The sequence below is a fragment of the Leucoraja erinacea genome, chromosome 18 (genome assembly GCF_028641065.1).
Source record: "Leucoraja erinacea ecotype New England chromosome 18, Leri_hhj_1, whole genome shotgun sequence".
Taxonomy (NCBI): domain Eukaryota; kingdom Metazoa; phylum Chordata; class Chondrichthyes; order Rajiformes; family Rajidae; genus Leucoraja; species Leucoraja erinaceus.
Window position 1 is genome coordinate 3,164,782 of NC_073394.1, and position 22,401 is coordinate 3,187,182.

At 45.0% G+C, this 22,401-nt stretch overlaps 1 protein-coding gene across 1 annotated transcript in view; it reads right to left on the reverse strand.

Moving 5' to 3' along the window:
• Positions 1-1,996: 1,996 nt before the first annotated feature.
• Positions 1,997-22,401, reverse strand: part of LOC129705569 (vesicular glutamate transporter 2) — a 47,301-nt gene continuing 26,896 nt past the window's right edge. The window contains exons 4-12 of the mRNA XM_055649163.1: positions 18,988-19,102; positions 17,406-17,493; positions 15,945-16,031; positions 13,619-13,761; positions 12,569-12,718; positions 9,169-9,301; positions 6,950-7,060; positions 3,815-3,942; positions 1,997-3,199 (exon numbers count right to left, since the gene is read on the reverse strand). Coding sequence (XP_055505138.1) covers positions 2,870-3,199; positions 3,815-3,942; positions 6,950-7,060; positions 9,169-9,301; positions 12,569-12,718; positions 13,619-13,761; positions 15,945-16,031; positions 17,406-17,493; positions 18,988-19,102 — 1,285 coding nt within the window. The 3' untranslated portion in view covers positions 1,997-2,869. The remainder of the gene's footprint in view (positions 3,200-3,814; positions 3,943-6,949; positions 7,061-9,168; positions 9,302-12,568; positions 12,719-13,618; positions 13,762-15,944; positions 16,032-17,405; positions 17,494-18,987; positions 19,103-22,401) is intronic.

Genomic DNA, 22,401 nt, shown 5'->3' on the forward strand with positions numbered 1-22,401 from the left:
TATCTGTCAAATCCATTGGCTTAATCCTTTAGAGATACAATATAGTGTGGAAACATTACATCTGTCAGGGGTTATGGAGAGAAGGCAGGAGAATGGGCTTGATAGGGAGAGATAGATCTGGCATTGTTGAATGGTGGAGTAGACTTGATGGGCTGGAAACTCCTATTACTTATGAACAGGCTCTTCGCCCACTGAGTCCATGCTAACCAGTGATCACCCCGTATAATAGCACATTAGGGACAATCTGTAATTTTACAGAAGCCAATTAACTTACAAATCTGTACGTCTTTGGAGTGTGGGAGGAAACAGGAGCACTCGGGGAAAACCCACGCAGGTCACAGGGAGAACGTACAAACTCCGTGCAGACTACACCCATAGTCAGGATCGAACCCGGGTCTCTGGCGCTGTGAGGCAGCAACTCTACCGCTGCGCCTCTGTGTTGCTGTGTCAAACACTCTTGACATCCTACAGTATGAAGCCAAGTACAAATATAGATGTATTCACGCAATCTAATTATTACATGTTATACCACCAGCTTTAAGAATATAACTTTTATGTAAAAGTATAGATAGAGTTTTTTATTAACACTTCTTGCAGCAACATAAGTGACACAGTCCACATCTTTCCAAAGTACACATTTCACATCACTTTGAGGCACAAAGCAAGGGCAATACCATTGGGTCAAGTAGGTATGTTTTCCCTCATTAGTAACAGAAGCCATTCCCAACTTGTATACAGAGACAACAGACGTTAAAACAGCCTCCATCCACGTGTATGGAATAGCCAACAAACAGAAATAGCCCATCGCCAGCATCTCCTCGAATACACAGTACAGCAGCGAATGATCGATATGTCCCGAACTGTGCTATCAATGAGTAGGACTGTCATTGTGTGTGGAGCAAAGTTTCAGTCGAGAGTGTGGTTTGACTCAAGTAGACATGAGTCGCTGATGAATCCAGCGTGTTTATCACCTACCTACAACCAAAAGCTAAAAATACCAAACTACACTAGAGGAGCCTAGAGCACGAGACAATGCCGTTGAGAATGGGGAATTATTGCTGTGTAAACAATAACTGCAGTCCTTGCTGAATCTAACAACGTGGTTGGGCAATGGGCTTAGCCAAGAAGGGACATGGTGCAATGATAATCCTACATCTGATGAGACATGCTACCTTTAGTTCTCCATGGGGACTATGAATCTATCCTTTTGTTCTGCACTTCATTCAAAAGTTCAGATGCAGATGATAAATCTGGGGATACGATAGATTTCTGTAGAAGCATTTTTTTTTTAAGTAAATTAATTTTTTACAAAACATGAACTCCTTTACATCCGATAAATAGCCTCTTACTTTTCAGTATTACTTATATTGAAATACAGATAAATAATAAATATGTGATTTTTCTTTCCATTACAAAAGCTATTTACTAATCTAGAATATCAATAGACAAATTATTTATTTTTTAAATATGTGTGCTCTATGGAACTTCTCCCTTGCATACTTTGTTCATGGTGATGGCAAGACTTGTATAACATTAGTTTGTTTCCGTGGAGAACAAGGTCAATTTACTACACATCGAAGAGTGACGTACCAATTCATGCATTTTGGTTATCAAGTGTATAAAAATGTCTAACCAGGAATGAAAACATATTGACTCAGTGGGATTTCACAGATACAGGTATTAATTTTGGAAAAAAATCCATATTTTGAATATATGGGTTTTAATTTATTAATATTTTGTTTGTCCCAAGTATCTAAACACAATAAGCTCTCACAATAACGGACCTCTCTATGTAACGGACTTCTGTTATAGGGGACTGAGGCCGCCATTGCAGTGGTCCCTACATCCGCCATGTTGCGTCAGCTTCTGATCACGGCAGGGGAGAGAATGAGCGGCATGAGGCGACGCGAGGCCTGTGTGGGACCGATGGCTCTGCGGCTCCCCGGCCTGGTTTAAACACCCCCCCCCCCTCACTCCCCACCCCCCAAACTCCACGTCTCATCCCTCACGGCCTTGGGATAAATTCACCCCCCCCTCACTCGGTTTTAGTTTAGTTTAGTTTAGAGATACTGCGCGGAAACAGGCCCCTCCTAGTCCGCGCCGACCAGCGATCCCCGCACACGCTAACACTATCCTACACACACTGACGACAATTTTACATTTTCTCCAAGCCAATTAACCTGCAAACCTGCACGTCTTTGGAGTGTGGGAGGAAACCGAAGATCTCGGAGAAAACCCACGCACAGCACCCACGGTCGGGATCGAACCTGGGTTGCCAGCTCTGCCAGCACTGGAAGGCAGCAACTCTACCGCTGCACCACCGTCCTGCCCTATGGCGGACAATCGGCAACAATGGACACTTTCCTCCCCCCCCTTCCCGGGTCCATTAATGTGAGGGTTTACTGTATGTATATAACACGCATTAAACTTTGGCTTGGATCCACTGAGACTACTTAAGATTTATTTTAACATCTACAACTCCACAATACAATTGGTAACTAGACATTCATCCAAGCACAAATGTTTTTTTAGTTGAATGGATATCCAGTTAAACTGCATGAGATTTCTCCTTTTGAATAGCCACATTATCTGGGATATCCCAGCCAAATGTCCTGCCAGGGTCACTGACCGTACCGCCCAGCAGACCCTGAAGAAGACCTTGCAAGTCCTTCTAAATATGACAAAGCCTGGGCTGAGATGATGCACACCACCATTTTATACAGATTGCACTCAAATGCTGTTTTGTACACCGCTAACAATTGTCGTTCGGATGTGTGCACATTCACACCACAGTAGTCAGTGCAAACAATCACAATGAATCTTAGACACAATACAAAATATCGAATAGACCTCTTTGTTTGTTGCCCCGTTATGAATAATCTCCTTCCTGGTCTTTACAGTAGTAAGAATCTTTCGCTTCCTCCTGTACAAACTCTTCCTTCTTCTCCCATCCGTTTGGCCAAACGCCGTTGCCACAAGTGGTGGCCCCGTAAGACTTTGCTGTGCCATAATTTTGGGTAATGTCACCGGTTTCCTCCGCCAGTTCGTCTTCGTGTATGAAGCCGCACTTTTCATCGCTCGTCTGCTCAGGATCTGCCCAAGGTTGTTTCTCGCCCGACGCAAAGAGTCCGTAAAAGATAACTCCCGCGTAGTGGACCAGCGCCGCAATTAGAAAGACATACTGCCACTCCTGCTGACTCTGTGAATGCAAACAGACAAACGCATTTAACCATTCTTATTCCTGGTACTCCATTGAAATAGAGGAACTACAGTATTGGAGTTAAGGTTCAGAGGCAATTATAGTTTAACAAATGGATACAAGGTGCTGGGGTAACTCGGCGGGTCAGGCAGCATCTGTGGAGAACATGGATAGGTGACGTTTCACAGAGTGCTGGAGTAACTCAGCGGGTCAGGCAGCATCTGTGGAGAACATGGATAGGTGACGTTTCACAGAGTGCTGGAGTAACTCAGCGGGTCAGGCAGCATCTGTGGAGAACATGGATAGGTGACGTTTCACAGAGTGCTGGAGTAACTCAAGTGAGTTTATTGTCAAGTGAGTTTCCATGTGTGATAGGACAATGAAATTCTTGCTTTGCTTCAGCACACAGAACATAGTAGGCATTGACTACAAAACAGATCAATAAGTCCATATACTATAATATAAATATATACACACATGAATAAATAAATAAAATGATAAAGTGCATTCTCTGGAGAAGAATACAAAGATATAATCTGAAATTAATCTGAAATTGCATGCGTTATATAGATTGAAATCTGCAGTTCGACAGTTATTGATCTGATAGATCGGTACCTTATTTTTGGTCATAGCACCGACAATCAGAGGACAAACCATTCCGGACAATGTTCCCACACCGTTGGAAATTCCCATGAGAATACTGGCATATCTCGGAGCAATATCCAGATGGTTGACATTGAAACCTGAAGTGAAAGTTAAAAAAAAAACAATTATCGATGAACGTGCGTGACTTGTGAGAATATAAACTGAATAGTCAAGTGAGGTTTTGGACAATAGATTTCCTTTCGCAACATAGGTAATTCATTAACGGTAGACAAAAATGCTGGAGAAACTCAGCGGGTGAGGCAGCATCTATGGAGCGAAGGAATTCCTTCGCTCCATAGATGCTGCCTCACCCGCTGAGCAGCATTTTTGTCTACCCAATTTTTCGAGCATCTGCAGTTCCTTCTTAAACAGGTTTATTATATTTGTAATCATGGCTGATAACAAGACCAACTCAGAAATTAGGTGCAGGAGTAGGCCCGGCCCTTAGCCTGCCATTCAATATGAACATGGCTCATCCAACTCAGTACCCCCGTACCTGCCTTCCTGATCCCCCTGATCCCCTGGCCACAAGGGCCACATCTAACTCCCTCTTAAATATAGCCAATGAACTGGCCTCAACTACCCTCTGTGGCAGAGAGTTCCAGAGATTCACCACTCTCTGTGTGAAAAAAGTTCTTCCCATCTTGGTTTTATAGGATTTCCCCCTTATCCTTAAGCTGTGACCCCTTGTCCTGGACTTCCCTAACATCGGGAACAATCTTCCTGCATCTAGCCTGTCCAACCCCTTAAGAATTTTGTGAGCTTCTACAAGATCCCCTCGCAATCTCCTAAATTCTAGAGAGTATAGACCAAGTCTATCCAGTCTTTCTTCATAAGACAGTCCTGACATCCCAGGTAAACTATTAAGGTAATTCATTAACGGTAGACAAAAATGCTGGAGAAACTCAGCAGGTTAGGCAGCATCTATGGAGCGAAGGAATTCCTTCGCTCCATAGATGCTGCCTCACCCGCTGAGTTTCTCCAGCATTTTTGCCCAACATCAATTTTTCCAGCATCTTTGTATTGTATTGTATTGTATTCAAATTTATTGTCATTGCCTCAATTTGAGACAACAAAATGAATTTCCCTTACAGGCAGTATCATAAAAACAAAAAAAAATCATTAAAATAAATAAATAAATATAAATAAATAATAAAACATATTAAAAATAAAATTGAAGTTGAATTAAAAAAAAAAAAAAAAAAAAAATCTGCAGTTTCTTCTTAAACAAGGTCATTTATTATGCAATTTAGTAAGCTGAAGTAGTTCTTAAACCAACAAGCAAGTCTAACAAGACTAAGATAGACACAGAGTGCTGGAGTAAAGGGCCCTGTCCCACTTTCCCGAGACCTCTGCCGCGTTGAAAGGACCTTAAAAAAAGAATCAAGATTTTTGTGATGTACGAACTCCTCCTCCCGACTATCTTTTCACGTGGACTTTTTCATCGGGCTGGAAAAAACGTCCCAACTTACCTGATGCCCCGAGTTCCTACGGTTGGCAGAACGAGCCGCTACGAAATATCTACGGACTCCGAGTCCTACGAACATTCTCCGAGTTTGAAAGAAGGGGAAATCTCGGGAGAGTCAGGAAAGTGGGACATGCCCTTAACTCAGGCAGGTCAGGCAACATCTCTGGAGAGAAAGGATGGGTGAAGTTTTGGGCGCTTCATGCTTTTTCTCCAGAGATGCTGCCTGACCTGCTGAGTTACTCCAGCGCTTTATGTCTATCTTCGATATAAACTAGCATCTGCAGTTCCTTCCTACGCATCTAACGAGTAAAATGCCGTCATGAACTGGTGTATTTAATATCGCAATACATTTTCTGTGAATATAAGTTCCGTTTAGTTTTCGTTTCGAGGTGCAGTGTGGAAACAGGCCCCTTTTTCACACAGAGTGGTGAATCTCTGGACTCTCTGCCACAGTGTGGCTATATATTAAGAGGGAGTTGGAACCAGGGCCAGGTCGGCTCAGCCACATATTGAGTGCAGGCTCGAAGGGCCGAACCATTTTCTATGTTTCTATGTTTCTATGACAATCAATCACCCACACTCTATCCTAGACACTAGGGGTAGTTTACACAGTCCAATTAACCTACAAACCTGCACGCCTTTGGAGTGTGGGGAGGAGAGCAGAGCACCCAGAGAAAACCCATGCGGTCACGGGGAGAACGTACAAACTCCGTACAGACAGCACCCGTAGTCAGGATCGAACCCTTGTCTTTGATGCTGTGAGGCAGCAACTCTACCGCTGCACCACCTTGCCTTCCACTTGAGATAAAGTTAGAACTGGCATGCCCACTGGCATACACGTTTCCTTAAATTTACTATAAAGCCACAGAGATCCATGATGGTTTAATGAAATTATACGGGCTCTTTTTTTAACCAGATGTCCCGGAAAATGAGGTTTACGCACATCTGATCGGCTTCCTGTAATTTCCCGGAAACCGTAAGGGTGGTTATTGTGGAAAATGAAGCGGTTCTCGTTAACAATGGCCTGTATCGCCCTTGTGAGCTGCTGTTCTCAAGCTAAAACATTATGTTTTCATTCCGCATTTCATAACTAGCAGCTTCGGGAAGTGCCAACCATGAACGTCGCTGCCATCTGTTTGGAAGCGATATTTTATTTGCACTCTGTGAGTAGAATTGAATATATTTTTATTGTCAATCTTGGCTTAATTTCATTATTAAAACTCATTAACTATGAATGAACGTCAAGTCACACATTGTCCAAAGCAATATGCCTCGGTAGACGGCTTTCTTGCCTAAGTGACAGTAATTCAATCATCTCACACAAGGATAGTGTAATACGTGGCGCTATGAACTCACTAATAGGAATGAGATACTGGTCACAGGCATTTTAATAAAGGCCGACAAAGGCTGTGAAGAGGTAAAATACTGAAGTGTTGTCTCTACAATGAGACAGGCAGAGGTACAATGGCCTGAATCACTGCATGTGGGAGTCCATTGATCTGCTGGGTCCACTTGGGTTGAGACCTGGACTTGCACAAAGAAGAAATCTCACTGCTAAATATCCCCTGCAAACTTTGTAAAAGCTTGTGTTTCTTAAAATAAGGTCACGGAATCGAAACGTAAATGAAATGCCTTACCTGATATCGCAAAGCCACTGAAGCCAACAGCCATGACAAGGAAGGAAATCGCCACGCCTTTACTATGTGAGTAGCCAACCACAAGAAGAAATGTTGCTTCCAAGCCAAAACCTGCAGGGAAATGAAATACAAGCAATTAGCAAATAGCGAGGGTACGTTCCCCTTGCACCCCCCTCACTCCCCCTCCCTCCCTACCCTGGTCGTTGTACCAGATTTGGATGAAGAAGGGTCTCGACCAGAAACGTGGCCTACTTCCTTCGCTCCATAGATGCTGCTGCACCCACTGAGTTTCTCCAGCATTTTTGTCTACCTTCGATTTTCCAGCATCTGCAGTTCCTTCTTAAAAACCTTCAAAACACGTCTTTGGAGTGTGGAAGGAAACCGGAGCTCCCGGGGAAAACCCACGCAGGTCACGAGGAGAATGTACAAATTCTGTACAGACAGCACCCGTAGTCAGGATTGAACCCGGGTCTCTGGCGCTGTGAGGCAGCAACTCTACCGCTGCGCCAGCGTGCCGTCAAAACTCAAAAACTCATATTCCTCAACTCATAAAGAATGCAATAGGTTCCAACACAATAATCAATGCAACAGGATTAAGATTTATAAATTACTCAGTATCGACACAAAAAGCTGGAGTAATGCCCCTGTCTCACTTAGGAAACCTGAACGGAAACCTCTGGAGACTTTGCGCCCCACCCAAGGTTTCCGTGCGGTTCCCGGAGGTTGCAGGTGGTTGCCAGATGTTGCAGGTATTGGAAGCAGGTAGGAGACTGACAAAAACCTCTGGGGACCTCCGGGAACCGCACGGAAACCTTGGGTGGGGGGCAAAGTCTCCAGAGGTTTCTGTTCAGGTTTCCTAAGTGGGACAGGGGCATAACTCAGGCAGCTTCTCCAGAGAGAAGGAATGGGTGAAGTTTCGGGTCGAGACCCTTCTTCAGACCGGTTAGGGATAAGGGAAACGAGAGACATAGACCAAAGATCCTATAGTGGAGCAAGATAGACCACTCCTGCTAAATGCAATGGGGCTGACGTGTAGTACGCAATGGAACGGAACGTGGGCCTATTATTCATCCATTTCAATAACCCGACCCGAATCGCAACGTTACGGGGGAACACTTTGTGTTAATAAATTATAATTCTGAAAATGAGGAGACGATTTTTCCCAAATAACTTTTATTTTTACGAGGATGTTTCCGTAACCGGCTTCCGTCTCCGCACTAGTTATCGTACGGGATCTTTGGTGTGGAGACGGAAGCCGGTTACGGAAATGGGGCCGAAAATGACCCATGAATCTGCCCATGACCGTACTACATCTTTTTCGTCGAGTGGACTATCTTGCTCGCTGTAGGATCTTTGAATAGACGGTGATGTGGAGAGATAAAGGACAATGAATGAAAGATACGCAAAACAGTATTCAATTCAATCCAATTCAATTCAATTCAATTCAACTTTAATGTCATCGCACAAATACAAGTATCAGTACAACGAAATGCAGTTTTGCGTCAGTCCGTAGTAGTTGTACATAAAGAAAAACAAAAAAAAAAAATAGAAAGAGGGAAGATACAGAATAATCAGGAAATACAGAATGATTAAACAAAGGGGACGGAGGGACCAGAGAAATCTATCGTCGGGACTCCGAGTTCAGCAGTGTGATTGTGTTGTTATAGAAGCTTTTCCTCATCCTACTAGTACGTGACCTGAGGCTCCTGTACCGCCTCCCTGATGGGAGGAGGGCAAACAGTCCATGGTTGGGGTGTGAGGGGTCTTTGATGATCTTCCCAGCCCGTCTCAGACACCGTTTTCGGTGGAGGGCATCCATGGCAGGGAGCGGGGCACCGATGATGTGCTGCGCGGTTTTCACCACCCGTTGTAGTGCCTTCCTGTCCGCAGCAGTGCAGCTGCTGTACCATACCGTGAAGCAGGTGGTCAGGATACTCTCTATGGTACAGCGGTAAAAGTTGGTCAGAATCTGGGGGGACAGGTGGGCAGTAAGGATGATAACAGAATCAGGTCGTTGTTGGCTGTTTGTTGGGTGAAAACGAGAAGCTGGTGCGACTTGGGAGGGGGAGGGATGGAGAGAGAGGGAACGCCAGGCTGCCTGAACCTAAATCACTCATACATTTTTGTGAGCGTACGCACATCTCAATATTGTAGGTCGAGCTATGAATAGAATATCCAGAGAAATAATTAAATACTGGCATGAAAAATAAAGTGTGTACCTCCACAGTTCATTATCTTTCTGACCATTGTGGTTGACATTATCCTCTTGGCTCTGAGGTAGTCGGCGATCAGTCCACCGATAGGCACAATAATAGTCATGACAAGATGCGGCAGGGCAGATAACATGCCGACCTGAAATAATAACATTGAACAGTCAACGAGAATAAGGGACATTATTTCTGTACGACCGTCGGGCACATAGGCAGAATTAGGCCCATTGAGTCTACCCCACCACTCAAGAATGGCTGATCTATCTCTCCCTCCCTCCTAACCCCATTCTCCTGTCTTCTCCCCATAACCCCTGACACCCGTACTAATCTAAAATCTATCTATCTCTGCCTTACAAAATATCCACTGACTTGGCCTCCGCAGCCGTCTGTGGCAATGAGTTCCACAGATTCACCACCCTCTGACTGAAGAAATTCCCCCTCATCTCCTTTCTGAAGATATGTCCTTTTATTCTGAGGCTGCGACCTCTGGTCCTGGACTCTCCCACTAGTTGAAACATCCTCTCCACGTCCACTCTATCTAGGCTTTTCATTATTCAGTCGGTTTAAATGAGATCTCACATTACGCATCCAGCTGGGCCTGTGGACTTTGGGAGCCGCGGTCTCTGGTAGGAAGCGGCCAATTCGGGAACTCTCCAAGCCGCTGAGAGTGTTCTCCGTTCCCACGTTGGAGTTCCGATCATTCTGATCATTCCAGCGAGAGGGCCTGATGGGTTCATGGCCTCGACCACGGGTGAACAAAGAGGAAGTTGACTGAACTTTAATGCCTTCCCTCTCAGTAGGAAACGTTGGTTCTGTCTGCTGTGTGGCCGATGTTTAAATTCTATCGCATATTGTATTAGTTTTATTCGTATGGCTGTATGGAAACTCAAATCACACTGTACCAATTGATGCATGTGACAATAAATGTAACTTGATCTTGAACGCTCACGAGTACAAGCGCAGTGCCACCAAACGCTCCTCATATATTAACCCTATCATCCCTATGCTTATGTTGAACAGTGAAAGATATTCATTGCAGGGAAATAATTAATTTACTCAAAATTCATTTTGAAGAACTTAAGTATGGATATCTTATGTGGTAGGAATTCCAAAAAACAGCATTTAATGCAAATGACACAAAATGCTGGAGTAACTCAGCGGGACAGGCAGCATGTCTGGAGAGAAGGAATGGGTGATGTTTCGGGTCGAGACCCTTCTTCAGACTGAGAGTCAGGAAGAGGGAGACATAAAGATATGGAGGGAACTCCCTCGCCCCTGACTCTCAGTCTGAAGAAGGGTCTCGACCCGAAACGTCACCCATTCCTTCTCTCCAGACATGCTGCCTGTCCCGCTGAGTTATGCCCCTGTCCCACTTAGGAAACCTGAACGGAAACCTCTGGAGACTTTGCATCCCCATCCAAGGTTTCCGTGCGGTTCCCGGAGGTTGCAGGTGGTTGCCGGAGGTTGCAGGTAGTGGAAGCGGATAGGGAGACTGACAAAAACCTCCGGGAACTGCACGGAAACCTTGGGTGGGGCACAAAGTCTCCAGAGATTTCCATTCAGGTTTCCTAAGGGGCATAACTCCAGCATTTTGTGTGTATCGTCTGTGTAAACTAGCATCTGCAGTTCCCTGCGACATAATGCAAATCAGATGTTATTTCAGAAGAAGTGACCCTAATGGGCCTGTCCCACTTAGCCGTCATTTGCGCCTCATTTACGCATCATATGTAAAATAGGTTGACGTGACGTGACGCGTGAGTGACGCACGCATTGCGAATGGTGAGGCGTGGAATCGCATACTGACACATTGACCACGCATGCTGGCGTCCCAACATCTCACGTGTATCGCCTGCTGTCCGTCAAATAATCGATTTCAAAATACTACTGCTGGTTTACAAAGCACTGAATGGTTGAGGGTCAAAATACATTTCTGATCTTCTGCTTAGCTACGAACCACCCAGACCTCTCAGATCGTCTGGGACACAGGTCTGCTCTCTGTCCCCAGGGTCAGAACTAAACATGGAGAGGCAGCATTTAGTTTTTATGCACCACATATCTGGAACAAACTCCCAGAAAACTGCAGGTCCGCTGCATCTCTCAGCTCTTTTAAATCTACTGAAGACTTTGCCGCTGCCTTTCAATTTATTAATTACCTATACTGCACTGTAACTTCTATTCCTGGATTAATTCTATTTTAAATATTTTATTTGATTGCTTTTAATTTTGTAATTATTTTAACTGAATAATCTAATAATCGTTTTACATCTAAATGTCATTTTATATGCGTTTCTTTCCAATGCTTTTAATGTATTATGTAAAGCACTTTGAATTACCTTGTTGTTGAAAGGTGTTATACAAATAAACGCCTTGCCTTGGTGATGCATGGTTACGTCACCGTGCGTTAATGTCCGTAACCACACATCGCCGCGCGCCGCAGGGTATTCTAATGATGTCATGCGCGCCTGACGGCTGTGCTGACACGTGATTTGCGCGCGACGTCACGCATCACGGTAGGCGGCGCGGCTCTGGCCAGCAGCGGCCTCTGCAGTCTGTCCGCGTTTTTATTATTTTCTGTCTGTGTTTTAATGTAGTTTTTGTTATTTTATGTTGGGGTGTGTGTGTGTGTGTGTGTGGGGGATGGGGGTGGGGTGGGAGGGGGGGGGGACTTTTTAAACCTCTCCCTGCACTGGAGACCCGACCTTTTCTCGTCGGGTTTCCGTTGTCGTTGGGGCCGCAACGAGGAGCGGCCTCCAACAGGAAGAGACCGGGGACTCTGGTGCCGACGACTCACCGTCGCCGTCGCGGAGCTGGCCGAGACCGGAGCGGTTGGAGCGGTGGAGGAGCGCTGCTGCCGCTGCTGCTGCCGCTGCTGCTGCCGATGCCGCTGCTGGGTTGGAGGCTGCTGCTGCGGGTCTGCGGAAAGCGGCGCCGGGAGCCCGCGGATCCCTGGAGAGAGACCGCTTTTCGGGGCTCCTGCAACGGCGAATTCTCCCGCCCGTGCTGCGGGGTCGAAGAGCTCCTGGAGCGGGGCCTGACATCACCGCCCCGCGCGGCTGGAATGGCCGCGGGACTTTGCGAGCGCACACCGGGGGCTCCAACACCAAGACCCGGTGTGCGACCTCGCACCACCTGGCGTGGCTTTAATGGCCGCGGGACAATCGCCATCGCCAGCTGTCTGGGTCTATTTGTGTGTAATGTATGGCTGCAGAAACGGCATTTCGTTTGGACCTCCAGGGGTCCAAATGACAATTAAATTGACTCTTGACTCTTGACTCTCTTGACTTGACTCTTGACCTATTGTACATATGACGCGTAAATGAAGCGCAAATGACGGCCAAGGTCCTTTGGAGACCACTTGGATATCAAAACGAATTGCTGACGCCCATCAATGTTAACTGTAATAAATTACCTTGCTGATCTCAAATCCAAATACTTCTTCAAAGTAGGCAGGTTGACTAATCAACAACAAGTAAAATGTCCAGCTTCTGCAGAAGTTTGCCACAATTATTGCGTAGACTGGCAGAGAGGTGAAGAATTTTCTCCACGGCGTCTTGTATTTCTAAATTAAAAAGTGCAGAAACAGTTATGATGTAGTTGTTTTTTTAACTTACGGTTGTGCATTGGTTCATTCATTGCCTCAAGCACATTTGTAAATTGGTTGCGTTAAAAATCAGAAAATTACATCACACTGTGACTTGAGAAAAATCAGCCCACATTCAAAAACCAACGCTGGATAGGGTGCGGAGATGATTTACAAGGACGTTGCCAGTTCTTCAGGGCCTGAGCTGGATGGAGTAAGCAAGGACTCTATTCCTTCGAGCGCTGGAGGATGAGGGGCGATCTTATAGAAATGTGCAAAATCATGAGAGGAATAGATCTGTTAAACACAGAGTCTCTTGCCCAGATTAGAGGAATCGAAAACCAGAGCACAAAGGTTTAAGGTGAGGGTGGGGTGGAAGTTTTAATAGGAACCTGACGAATAACTTTGTTTACACAAGGGTGCTGTGTGTGTATGGAACGAGCTGCCGAAGGAGGTAGTTGAGGCAGGTACTACAGCAAAGTTTTTCACACAGAGAGTTGTGAGTCTGTGGAATTCTCTGCCTCAGAGAGCGGTGGAGGCCGGTTCTCTGGATACTTTCAACAGAGAGCTAGATAGGGTTTTTAAAGATAGCGGAGTCAGGGGATATGGGGAGAAGGCAGGAACGGGGTACTGATTGGGGATGATCAGCCATGGTCACATTGAATGGCGGTGCTGGCTCGAAGGGCCGAATGGCCTACTCCTGCACCTTTTGTCTATTGTCTATAATGTTTAAGAAATATTTAGACGGGTACATGGATAGGATAGGTTTAGAGGAGTATTGGCCAAACACAGGTAGGTTGGACGACAATGTTAAAAAAAATGCTACAATGCTCACACACAACTAAACTAAAAGATAAAGATAGATGGAAATGATCATACATCGATCCCTCCAATTAGGTTGGCACTTTCCCCAATGCTCTCTTCAATGTAGGTGCGTTCTTCTTCTGTAATGGTTGGGTGAGCTGCAGGACTTTCATAGGATACCAGAACCCAAAATATATACCACACCATTCCAAAAGACCCTAGTCCAAAAACAGCAAATGAAAAAAACAAAATAGCTGGGTTAGTTGGTGGATTTTGTAATACAGAATACCTTTGTTCTATCACAACGCAACCACTAATTGCAAGGTGTGTCAATGTTCAATGGTAGTCCTTGCTTTCTTCCTTCTTCCCCCTCCCCCTTCCCAGCTCTCCCTCCGCCTCTTCCTTTCTTCTTCCCCCCCCCCCCCCCCCCCCCCCCCCCACCACCCCTACATCAGTCTGAAGAAGGGTCTCGACCCAAAACGTCACCTATTCCTTCGCTCCATAGATGCTGCCTCACCCGCTGATTTTCTCCAGCATTTTTGTCTACCGCTAATGACAAATTATTTTAGTTAACCATATAACCATATAACAATTACAGCACGGAAACAGGCCATCTCGACCCTTCTAGTCCGTGCCGAACACTTATTCTCCCCTAGTCCCATATACCTGCGCTCAGACCATAACCCTCCATACCTTTCCCGTCCATATACCTATCCAATTTATTTTTAAATGATAAAAACGAACCTGCCTCCACCACCTTCACTGGAAGCTCATTCCACACAGCTACTACTCTCTGAGTAAAGAAGTTCCCCCTCATGTTACCCCTAAACTTCTGTCCCTTAATTCTCAAGTCATGTCCCCTTGTAAGTTGCGTTTAGTTTATTGTCACGTACACCGAGGTACAGTGAAAAGCTTTTGTAGCGTGCTAACCAGTCCGCGGAAAGACAATACCTGATTACAGCCAAGTCATACACAGTGTACAGATGCATGATAAGGGAATGCCGTTTTGTGCAAGGTAAGGTCCGATCAAAGTCCGATGGTCTCCAAATGATGTGGGTACTAGTTCAGGACATGTTATTAATGTGTTATCAGGACTTAACATTATTATTCAGGTATTAATTGGCGTAAGGAGAATAAATCAGAATTCTGGACATTTGAAGGAGGAACCTGCTCCGTCTCCATTTGCAAGGTAATGTCAAAGCTTCTACAAGTAAGTTCAGCCCATCATTGGAGGCCTTATTCTGTAAAGAACTTTTAGCCCCATTTTCAAATATTGACATAATTCATCAAACATTGTGATCAGATTGTAGTGTCGGAGGAAGATATCGACAACATCGCCAGGCCAGGCCAACACCTAGTGCCGTTGCCAGGACAACCGGCCTTTATGGCCAGGTTAAGACTTTGAACTTAAAGTGTACAAGATGGCCCAGGAAACCAAGTTAAGACTCTACTTGGCAGCTCTTGTTTACTACCTCAGTGTAATCTATTCAGCTCACACTCTAGGGCGGCACGGTGGCGCAGCGGTAGAGCTGCTACCTCACGGCGCTAGAGATCGGGGTTCGATGCTGATCTCAGGTGCTGTCTGTAAGGAGTTTGCATGTTCTCCCTGTCGCCCGCGTGGGTTTTCTCCAGGTGCTCAGGTTTCCTCCCACATCCCAAAGACACGTTGGTTTGTAGGTTAATTAGCCTCTGTAGATTGGCCCTAGAGTGATGGCCGTGGATGAGAAAGATAGATCACATAGAACTAGTGTAATCAGGCGATTGATTGGGCGGCATGGACTCGGTGGGCCGAAGGGCCTGTTTCCATGCTGTACCTTTCAATCAAAGTTCAATAAAAATCTGTCTTAGAAAAGGCGCGGCATAAAAAGTATCATATAGGTTGCTTGCTCTACTCAACAATCAGGTCACAATATCAATAAAAATGAATAATAAGAAGCCAGATTGAACCAGATTTTAAGGCAGAGATAGATAGATAGATAGATTTGTGATTAGTACGGGGTGTCAGGGGGTATGGGGATAATGGGGTCTGAAGAAGGGTCTCGACCCGAAACGTCACCCATTCCTTCTCTCCAGGGATGCCGCCTGTCCCGCTGAGTTACTCCGGCATTTTGTGTCTATCCCAGGGATTTCTTTAGTCAGAGGGTGGTGAATCTGTGGAATGAATTTGCCACTAAAGGCTGTGGAGCCCAAGTCGATGGATATTTTTAAGGCGGAGGTTGACAGATTCTTGATTAGCAGGGGTGTCAGGGGTTATGGGGAGAAGGCAGGAGAATGGGGTTAGGAGGGAGAGATAGATCAGCCCTGATTGAATGGCAGAGTGGACTTGATGGGCCAAATGGCCTAATTCTACTCGTATCACTTATGGCCTTATGAAGCATTGAGTGAACAATACAGAACCTACCATACACATAAAACACAGAAGGCCACCCAGTGTACTGCACTAGAATCCCAGCGAGAGGCATCGCGATAACAGCTCCCGCGTAAGAACCTGCAATGAAACAATCCACACGTAAGATCACATTGAAAGGATGAAGCCCAACAACATTTATCAACATTTGATCTTTGTGACATTTGATGAGCCTATGTCAGTAACTGGGCCTGTACTCGCTGGAGTTTACAAGGTTGAGGTGGGATATAGAAACATAGAAACATAGAAACATAGAAATTAGGTGCAGGAGTAGGCCATTCGGCCCTTCGAGCCTGCACCGCCATTCAATATGATCATGGCTGATCATCCAACTCAGTATCTCGTACCTGCCTTCTCTCCATACCCCCTAATCCCCTTAGCCACAAGGGCCACATCTAACTCCCTCTTAAATATAGCCAATGAACTGTGGACTCAACTACCCTCTGTGGCAGAGAGTTCCAGAGATTCACCACTCTCTGTGTGAAAAAAGTTCTTCTCATCTCGGTTTTAAAAGATTTCCCCCTTATCCTTAAGCTGTGACCCCTTGTCCTGGACTTCCCTAACATCGGGAACAATCTTCCTGCATCTAGCCTGTCCAACCCCTTAAGAATTTTGTAGGTTTCTATAAGATCCCCTCTCAATCTCCTAAATTCTAGAGAGGGACCTCAATGAAACTTACCGAATAGTACAAGGATTGGATAGAATGGATGTGGAGAAGATGTTTCCACCGGTGGGAGAGTCCAAGGCTAGAGACCATAGCCTCAGAGTAAAAAGATGTTCCTTTAGAAAGGAGATGAGGAGGAATAACCAAATAGGCAAAGTTTCATTTGCATGCGGACTCTGATACATCGGCGAGACTGGGCGATCGTTTCGTTAATACTTTCGCTTAGCCTCCCTGGATCTACCTGATCTCCCGGTTGTTTCCAGTTCTCACCGAGCTAACACCTAACAACGGCCTGTTCCCTTTATCATTGTTACTTTTTCGCATATCTTTCATTCATTTGTTTTGCATCTCTCGCTACATCACCGTCTGGATCTCTTGTTTCCCTTTCCCCCGACTCTAGTCTGAAGAAGGGTCTCGACCCGAAACGTCACCCGTTCCTTCTCTCCAGGGAGGCCGCCTGTCCCGCTGAGTTACTCCGGCATTTTGTGTCTATCTGAGGAATTTCTTCAGTCATAGAGGGAGGTGAATCTGCGGAATTCATTTGCCACAAACGGCTGTGGAGCTCAAGTCAATGGATATTTTTAAGGCGGAGGTCGACAGATTTTTGATTAGTACGGGTGTCAAGGGTTATGGGGAGAAGGCAGGAGAATGGGGTTGGGAGGGAGAGATAGATCAGCCATGATTGAATGGCGGAGTAGACTTGATGGACTGAACGGGCTAATTCTGCTCCTAATATATGAACTTACGAACATTTACAAAAAAACTTACAGGATATAGAAAGGGTTAATTACCACAGAATGAGGTTGTTGCCAGTCGACTTCTCTCCAGCGGTGGAGCCCATTTACTCCAAATGCCATGGCAGGCCGGATATGTCACGCCCTGCAAACATATATCATTCATAGTTTTATACACAGCTTATGTATTAGACTATTAGTCAAACTTTTTTTTCAGATTCCATCGTTATTGTCATTGTGCAGTGTACACATTGTACAGAGACAACGGAATGCAGTTAGCATCTCCCCCAGATGAGCGGACATAGAATAATGAGCAATAAATATATATAGGTACATACAGTAGCAGTAGTGCAGTTTTTCTGGGGGAAGGGGTGTCCGGGGGGTGGGGAGGGGGAGGGGGTGACTGGCAGTCACCAAGTTGCAGAGTTAAGTAATGTAACAGCCGCTGGGAAGAAGCTGTTCCTCGACCTGCTGGTCCGGCAACGGAGAGACCTATTGGCGCCTCCCGGATGGTAGGAGCGTAAACCGTCCATGGTTGGGGTGAGAGCAGTCCTTGGCGATGCTGAGCGCCCTCCGCAGACAACGCTTGCTTTGGACAGACTCAATGGAGGGGAGTGAGGAACCGGTGATGCGTTGGGCAATTTTCGCCCAATGCTTTCCGGTCGGAGACAGAGCAGTTGCCATACCATACTGTGATGCAGTTGGTAAGGATGCTCTCGATGGTGCAGCGGTAGAAGTTCTATAAGACATTACTATAAGCACCAACACTACTATTACCAAACTTGTTACAGGTTGGGCGACAACGGACAGAGGCACGAGAATGATCCCCGGAATGTGTGGCTCAACATATGATGAGCGTTTGACGGCACTGGGCATGTACTCGCCAGAGTTTAGTGGGATGAGGGGGAGGGACCCTCATTGGAACTTACGGAATAGTGAAAGGCCTGGATAGAGTGGGTGTGGAGAGGATGTTTCCACTAGTGGGAGAGTCTAGGACCAGAGGTCACACTCAGAGTTAAAGGACGTTCCTTGAGGAAGGAGATGAGGAGGAATTTCTTTAACAGAGGGTGGTGCGTCTGTGGAATTTCTTGCCACAGAAGACTGTAGAGGCCAAGTCAATGGATATTTTTAAGGCAGAGATAGATAGATTCTTGATTAGTACGGGTGTCAGGGGTTATGGGGAGAAAGAAAGAGAATGAGGTTAGGAGGGAGAGATAGATCAGCCATTATTGAATGGCGGAATAGACTTGATGGGCCGAATGGCCTAATTCTTCTCCTATCACTTATGACCTTAAGACCTAACCAGAGTATGTCAATATTCAATGGCTAAATATGAAGTTTTCCCACACTTTGTCCTAAAATGTTTATTCTGAATAAAGTGTATTTTTGAAGTTAAAATAAGGGGTGGGCTTATTTTGGAGCAAGGTCATAAGGAATAGGAGTAGAATTAGGCCATTCGGCCCATCAAGTGTACTCCACCATTCAATCATGGCTGATCTTTCTTTCCCTCCTAACCCCATTCTCCTGCCTTCTCCCCGTAACCTCTGACACCTGTAGATGTCCGGGTCAGAAGGTCATTGTGAACGTTTGAGAAATGATCCCTCATTCTCTTGTTGCCTCCAGAAGAGACAAAACCTACCTCCACCAGTCCCTGCAGAATCCTGACACACATAACAAACCCATAATGGACTTTCGCTGCCGATGGGATGAGCAAATTCAGGATGGAGGTCAGGAAGATGGCAGCACCAAATACTCTGGGGAAAAAACAGCCAGAGAAATACCATCACACATGTTCTAGAAACATAGAAACCAGGTGCAGGAGTAGGCCATTCGGCCCCTCGAGCCAGCACCGCCATTCAAATTGTTCATGGCTGAGCATCCAAAATCAGTACATAGAAATGTAGAAACATAGAAATATAGAAACTAGGTGCAGGAGTAGGCCATTCGGCCCCTCGAGCCAGCACCGCCATTCAAATTGTTCATGGCTGATCATCCAAAATCAGTACCCCGTTCCTGTTTTCTCCCCATATCCCTTGATTCCGTTAGCCCTAAGAGCTTTATCTAACTCTCTCAGTGAAAACATCCAGTGAATTAGCCTCCACTGCCATCTGTGGCAGAGAATTCCACAGATTCACAACTCTCTGGGTGAAAACGATTTTCCTCAGTACCCCCGTTCCTGCTTTCTCCCCATATCCCTTGACTCCGTTAGCCCTAAGAGCTATTTCTAACTCTCTTGAATACATTCACATCTATTTTATTTAACAGTCAAGTATCACTGTTTTATTATCATGTGTCCCAGATAGAACAATGACATTCTTTCTTGCAGCAGCACAAAGAATATGTAAACATAGTACATTGTAAACAATATCATAAATGTGAGAGAAATAAAATGTGCAGTGTGTGTGTGTATATATATACATACTCACAAATACACACACACACATATATATATATATATATAGATCATATATATATATCATATATATATATATATATATACACACACACATATATATATATATATATATATATATATATATATATATACACACACACACACACACACAAATACGCACATGTATATATATAGATTATATTTATATATATATTATATATACATACCCACACACACACACAAACACACAAATACGCACATATATACATATAGATTATATATATATATATATATATATATATACATACACACACACACACACACACACACACGCACATGCTCACAATATATCCTGCCACACACACACATAGGGATATGGACCTAGGTATTATAATATAGTGATCTCCTGGACAATCGATATAATTTCCCGGATTTTTTTTTACGAACACCTGGGTTTTTACGCACACACACTTGGGGTGGCACACACACAGGGGAATGTCGCACATGTCTGTTTAGTGTTCAGCCATATAGAATTACCTGGTATGCTTCGCACCTACTTTATATGATTCTATATTCTATACACACACACACACACACACACACACACACACACACACACACACACACACACACACACAGGCTCACAAATACGCACCCACATGTACACACAAATAAACAAGCAATAATAGTGCAATTATAACAATAATAGTCTATGTGGTTCAGGGCTTATTTGAGGTTGTAGTGTTTAATTGCCGAATGGCTGTAGGTTGATATCTTGGGTGCTTTTCCTTGCCTGCGTCTACTATCTTTCACAGTGAATATTATCATTAATTATTGCTTTTTAATATATGCACGAGTTTTTCTCGGTTAATAGGTCATAAGGTCATTATTGATAGGAACAGAATTAGGCCATTCGGCCCATCATGTCTGCTGCGCCATTCAATCATGGCTGATGGATACATAGAAAAAATAGGTGCAGGAGTAGGCCATTCGGCCATTCAAGCCATTCAATATGATCTAACTCTCTCTTGAAAACATCCAGTGAATTGGCCTCCACTGCCTTCTGTGGCAGAGAATTCAATAGACAATAGACAATAGGTGTAGGAGTAGGCCATTCTGCCCTTTGAGCCAGCACCGCCATTCAAAGTGATCATGGCTGATCATCCACAATCAGTACCCCGTTCCTGCCTTCTCCCCCATATCCCCTGACTCTGCCATCTATAAGAGCCCTATCTAGCTCTCTCTTGAAAACATCCAGAGAACCGGCCTTCACCGCCCTCTGAGGCAGAGAATTCCACAGACTCACAACTCTGTGAGAAAAAGTGTTAAACACAGATTACACTCGATGAAATGTTTATTGGTAAACCAATTATCGTAGGTTTAACCTTACAAACCTTTTAAAAATGTTTATTTATAGTTGGTACTAGCAACTGGAGTGGATTTTAAAAGAAGAAACATAGAAACATAGAAACATAGAATTAACTCAGGAGTAGGCCATTCGGCCCTGCGAGCCTGCACCGCCATTCAATAGGATCATGGCTGATCATCCAAGTCAGTATCCCGTACCTGCCTTCCCGCGATACTCCCTGATCCCCGTAGCCACAAGGGCCACATCTAACTCCCTCTTAAATATAGCCAATGAACTGGCCTCAACTACCCTCTGTGGCAGAGAGTTCCAGAGATTCACCACTCTCTGTGTGAAAAAAGTTCTTCTCATCTCGGTTTTAAAGGATTTCCACCTTATCCTTAAGCTGTGACCCCTTGTCCTGGACTTCCCTAACATCGGGAACAATCTTCCTGCAAGAAGATAGGCCTAGAGTGCTGGAGTAACTCAGTGGGACAGGCAGCATCTCTGGAGAGAAGGAATGGGTGACGTTTCGAGTCGAGACCATTCTTCAGACGGGTTAAGGCGGATTTTAACATATGACCGATAGAAAACTAAGTCTGAAGTCCCAGAACGTCACCCATTCCCTCTCTCCAGAGATGCTGCCTGTCCCACTGAGTTACTCCAGCATTTTAGTGTCTATCATCGGTTTAAACCAGCACCTGCAGTTCCTAAACCAACATCAAGGGATATTCCCAGTTGCTGTCAAATTCGTTACATGAATAAAAATATTCCATTTCCCGGGGTGGGATATGTAGAATCATACGAAATATTCAGGAATGAAAAATGAATCGTTAGACCAGCCTTGTAAACGGAGGCAGATTAAGGCAAGTTGTGTCTGAAACCACGAATAACTGAAATGACAAATCGCTGAATGAAACTCACGATACATTTTAGTTTGGGTAGACAAAAATGCTGGAGAAACTCAGCGGGTGCAGCAGCATCTATGGAGCGAAGGAAATAGGGCAACGTTTCAGGCCGAAACCCTGAAGGAAATAGGCAACGTTTCAGGCCGAAACCCTTCCGGGTTTCGTCCCGAAACGTTGCCTATTTCCTTCGCTCCATAGATGCTGTTGCACCCGCTGAGTTTCTCCAGCATTTTTTGTCTACCTCCGATTTTCCAGCATCTGCAGTTCCTTCTTAAACATTTTAGTTTGGGTGTTTGGACGAAATTCTATGACAATCAGTAAAGATGCTTCTGCTGAAGATAGACACAAAAGGCTGGAGTAACTCACCGGGCCAGGCAGCATCTCTGGGGGGAAGGTAAGGTGATG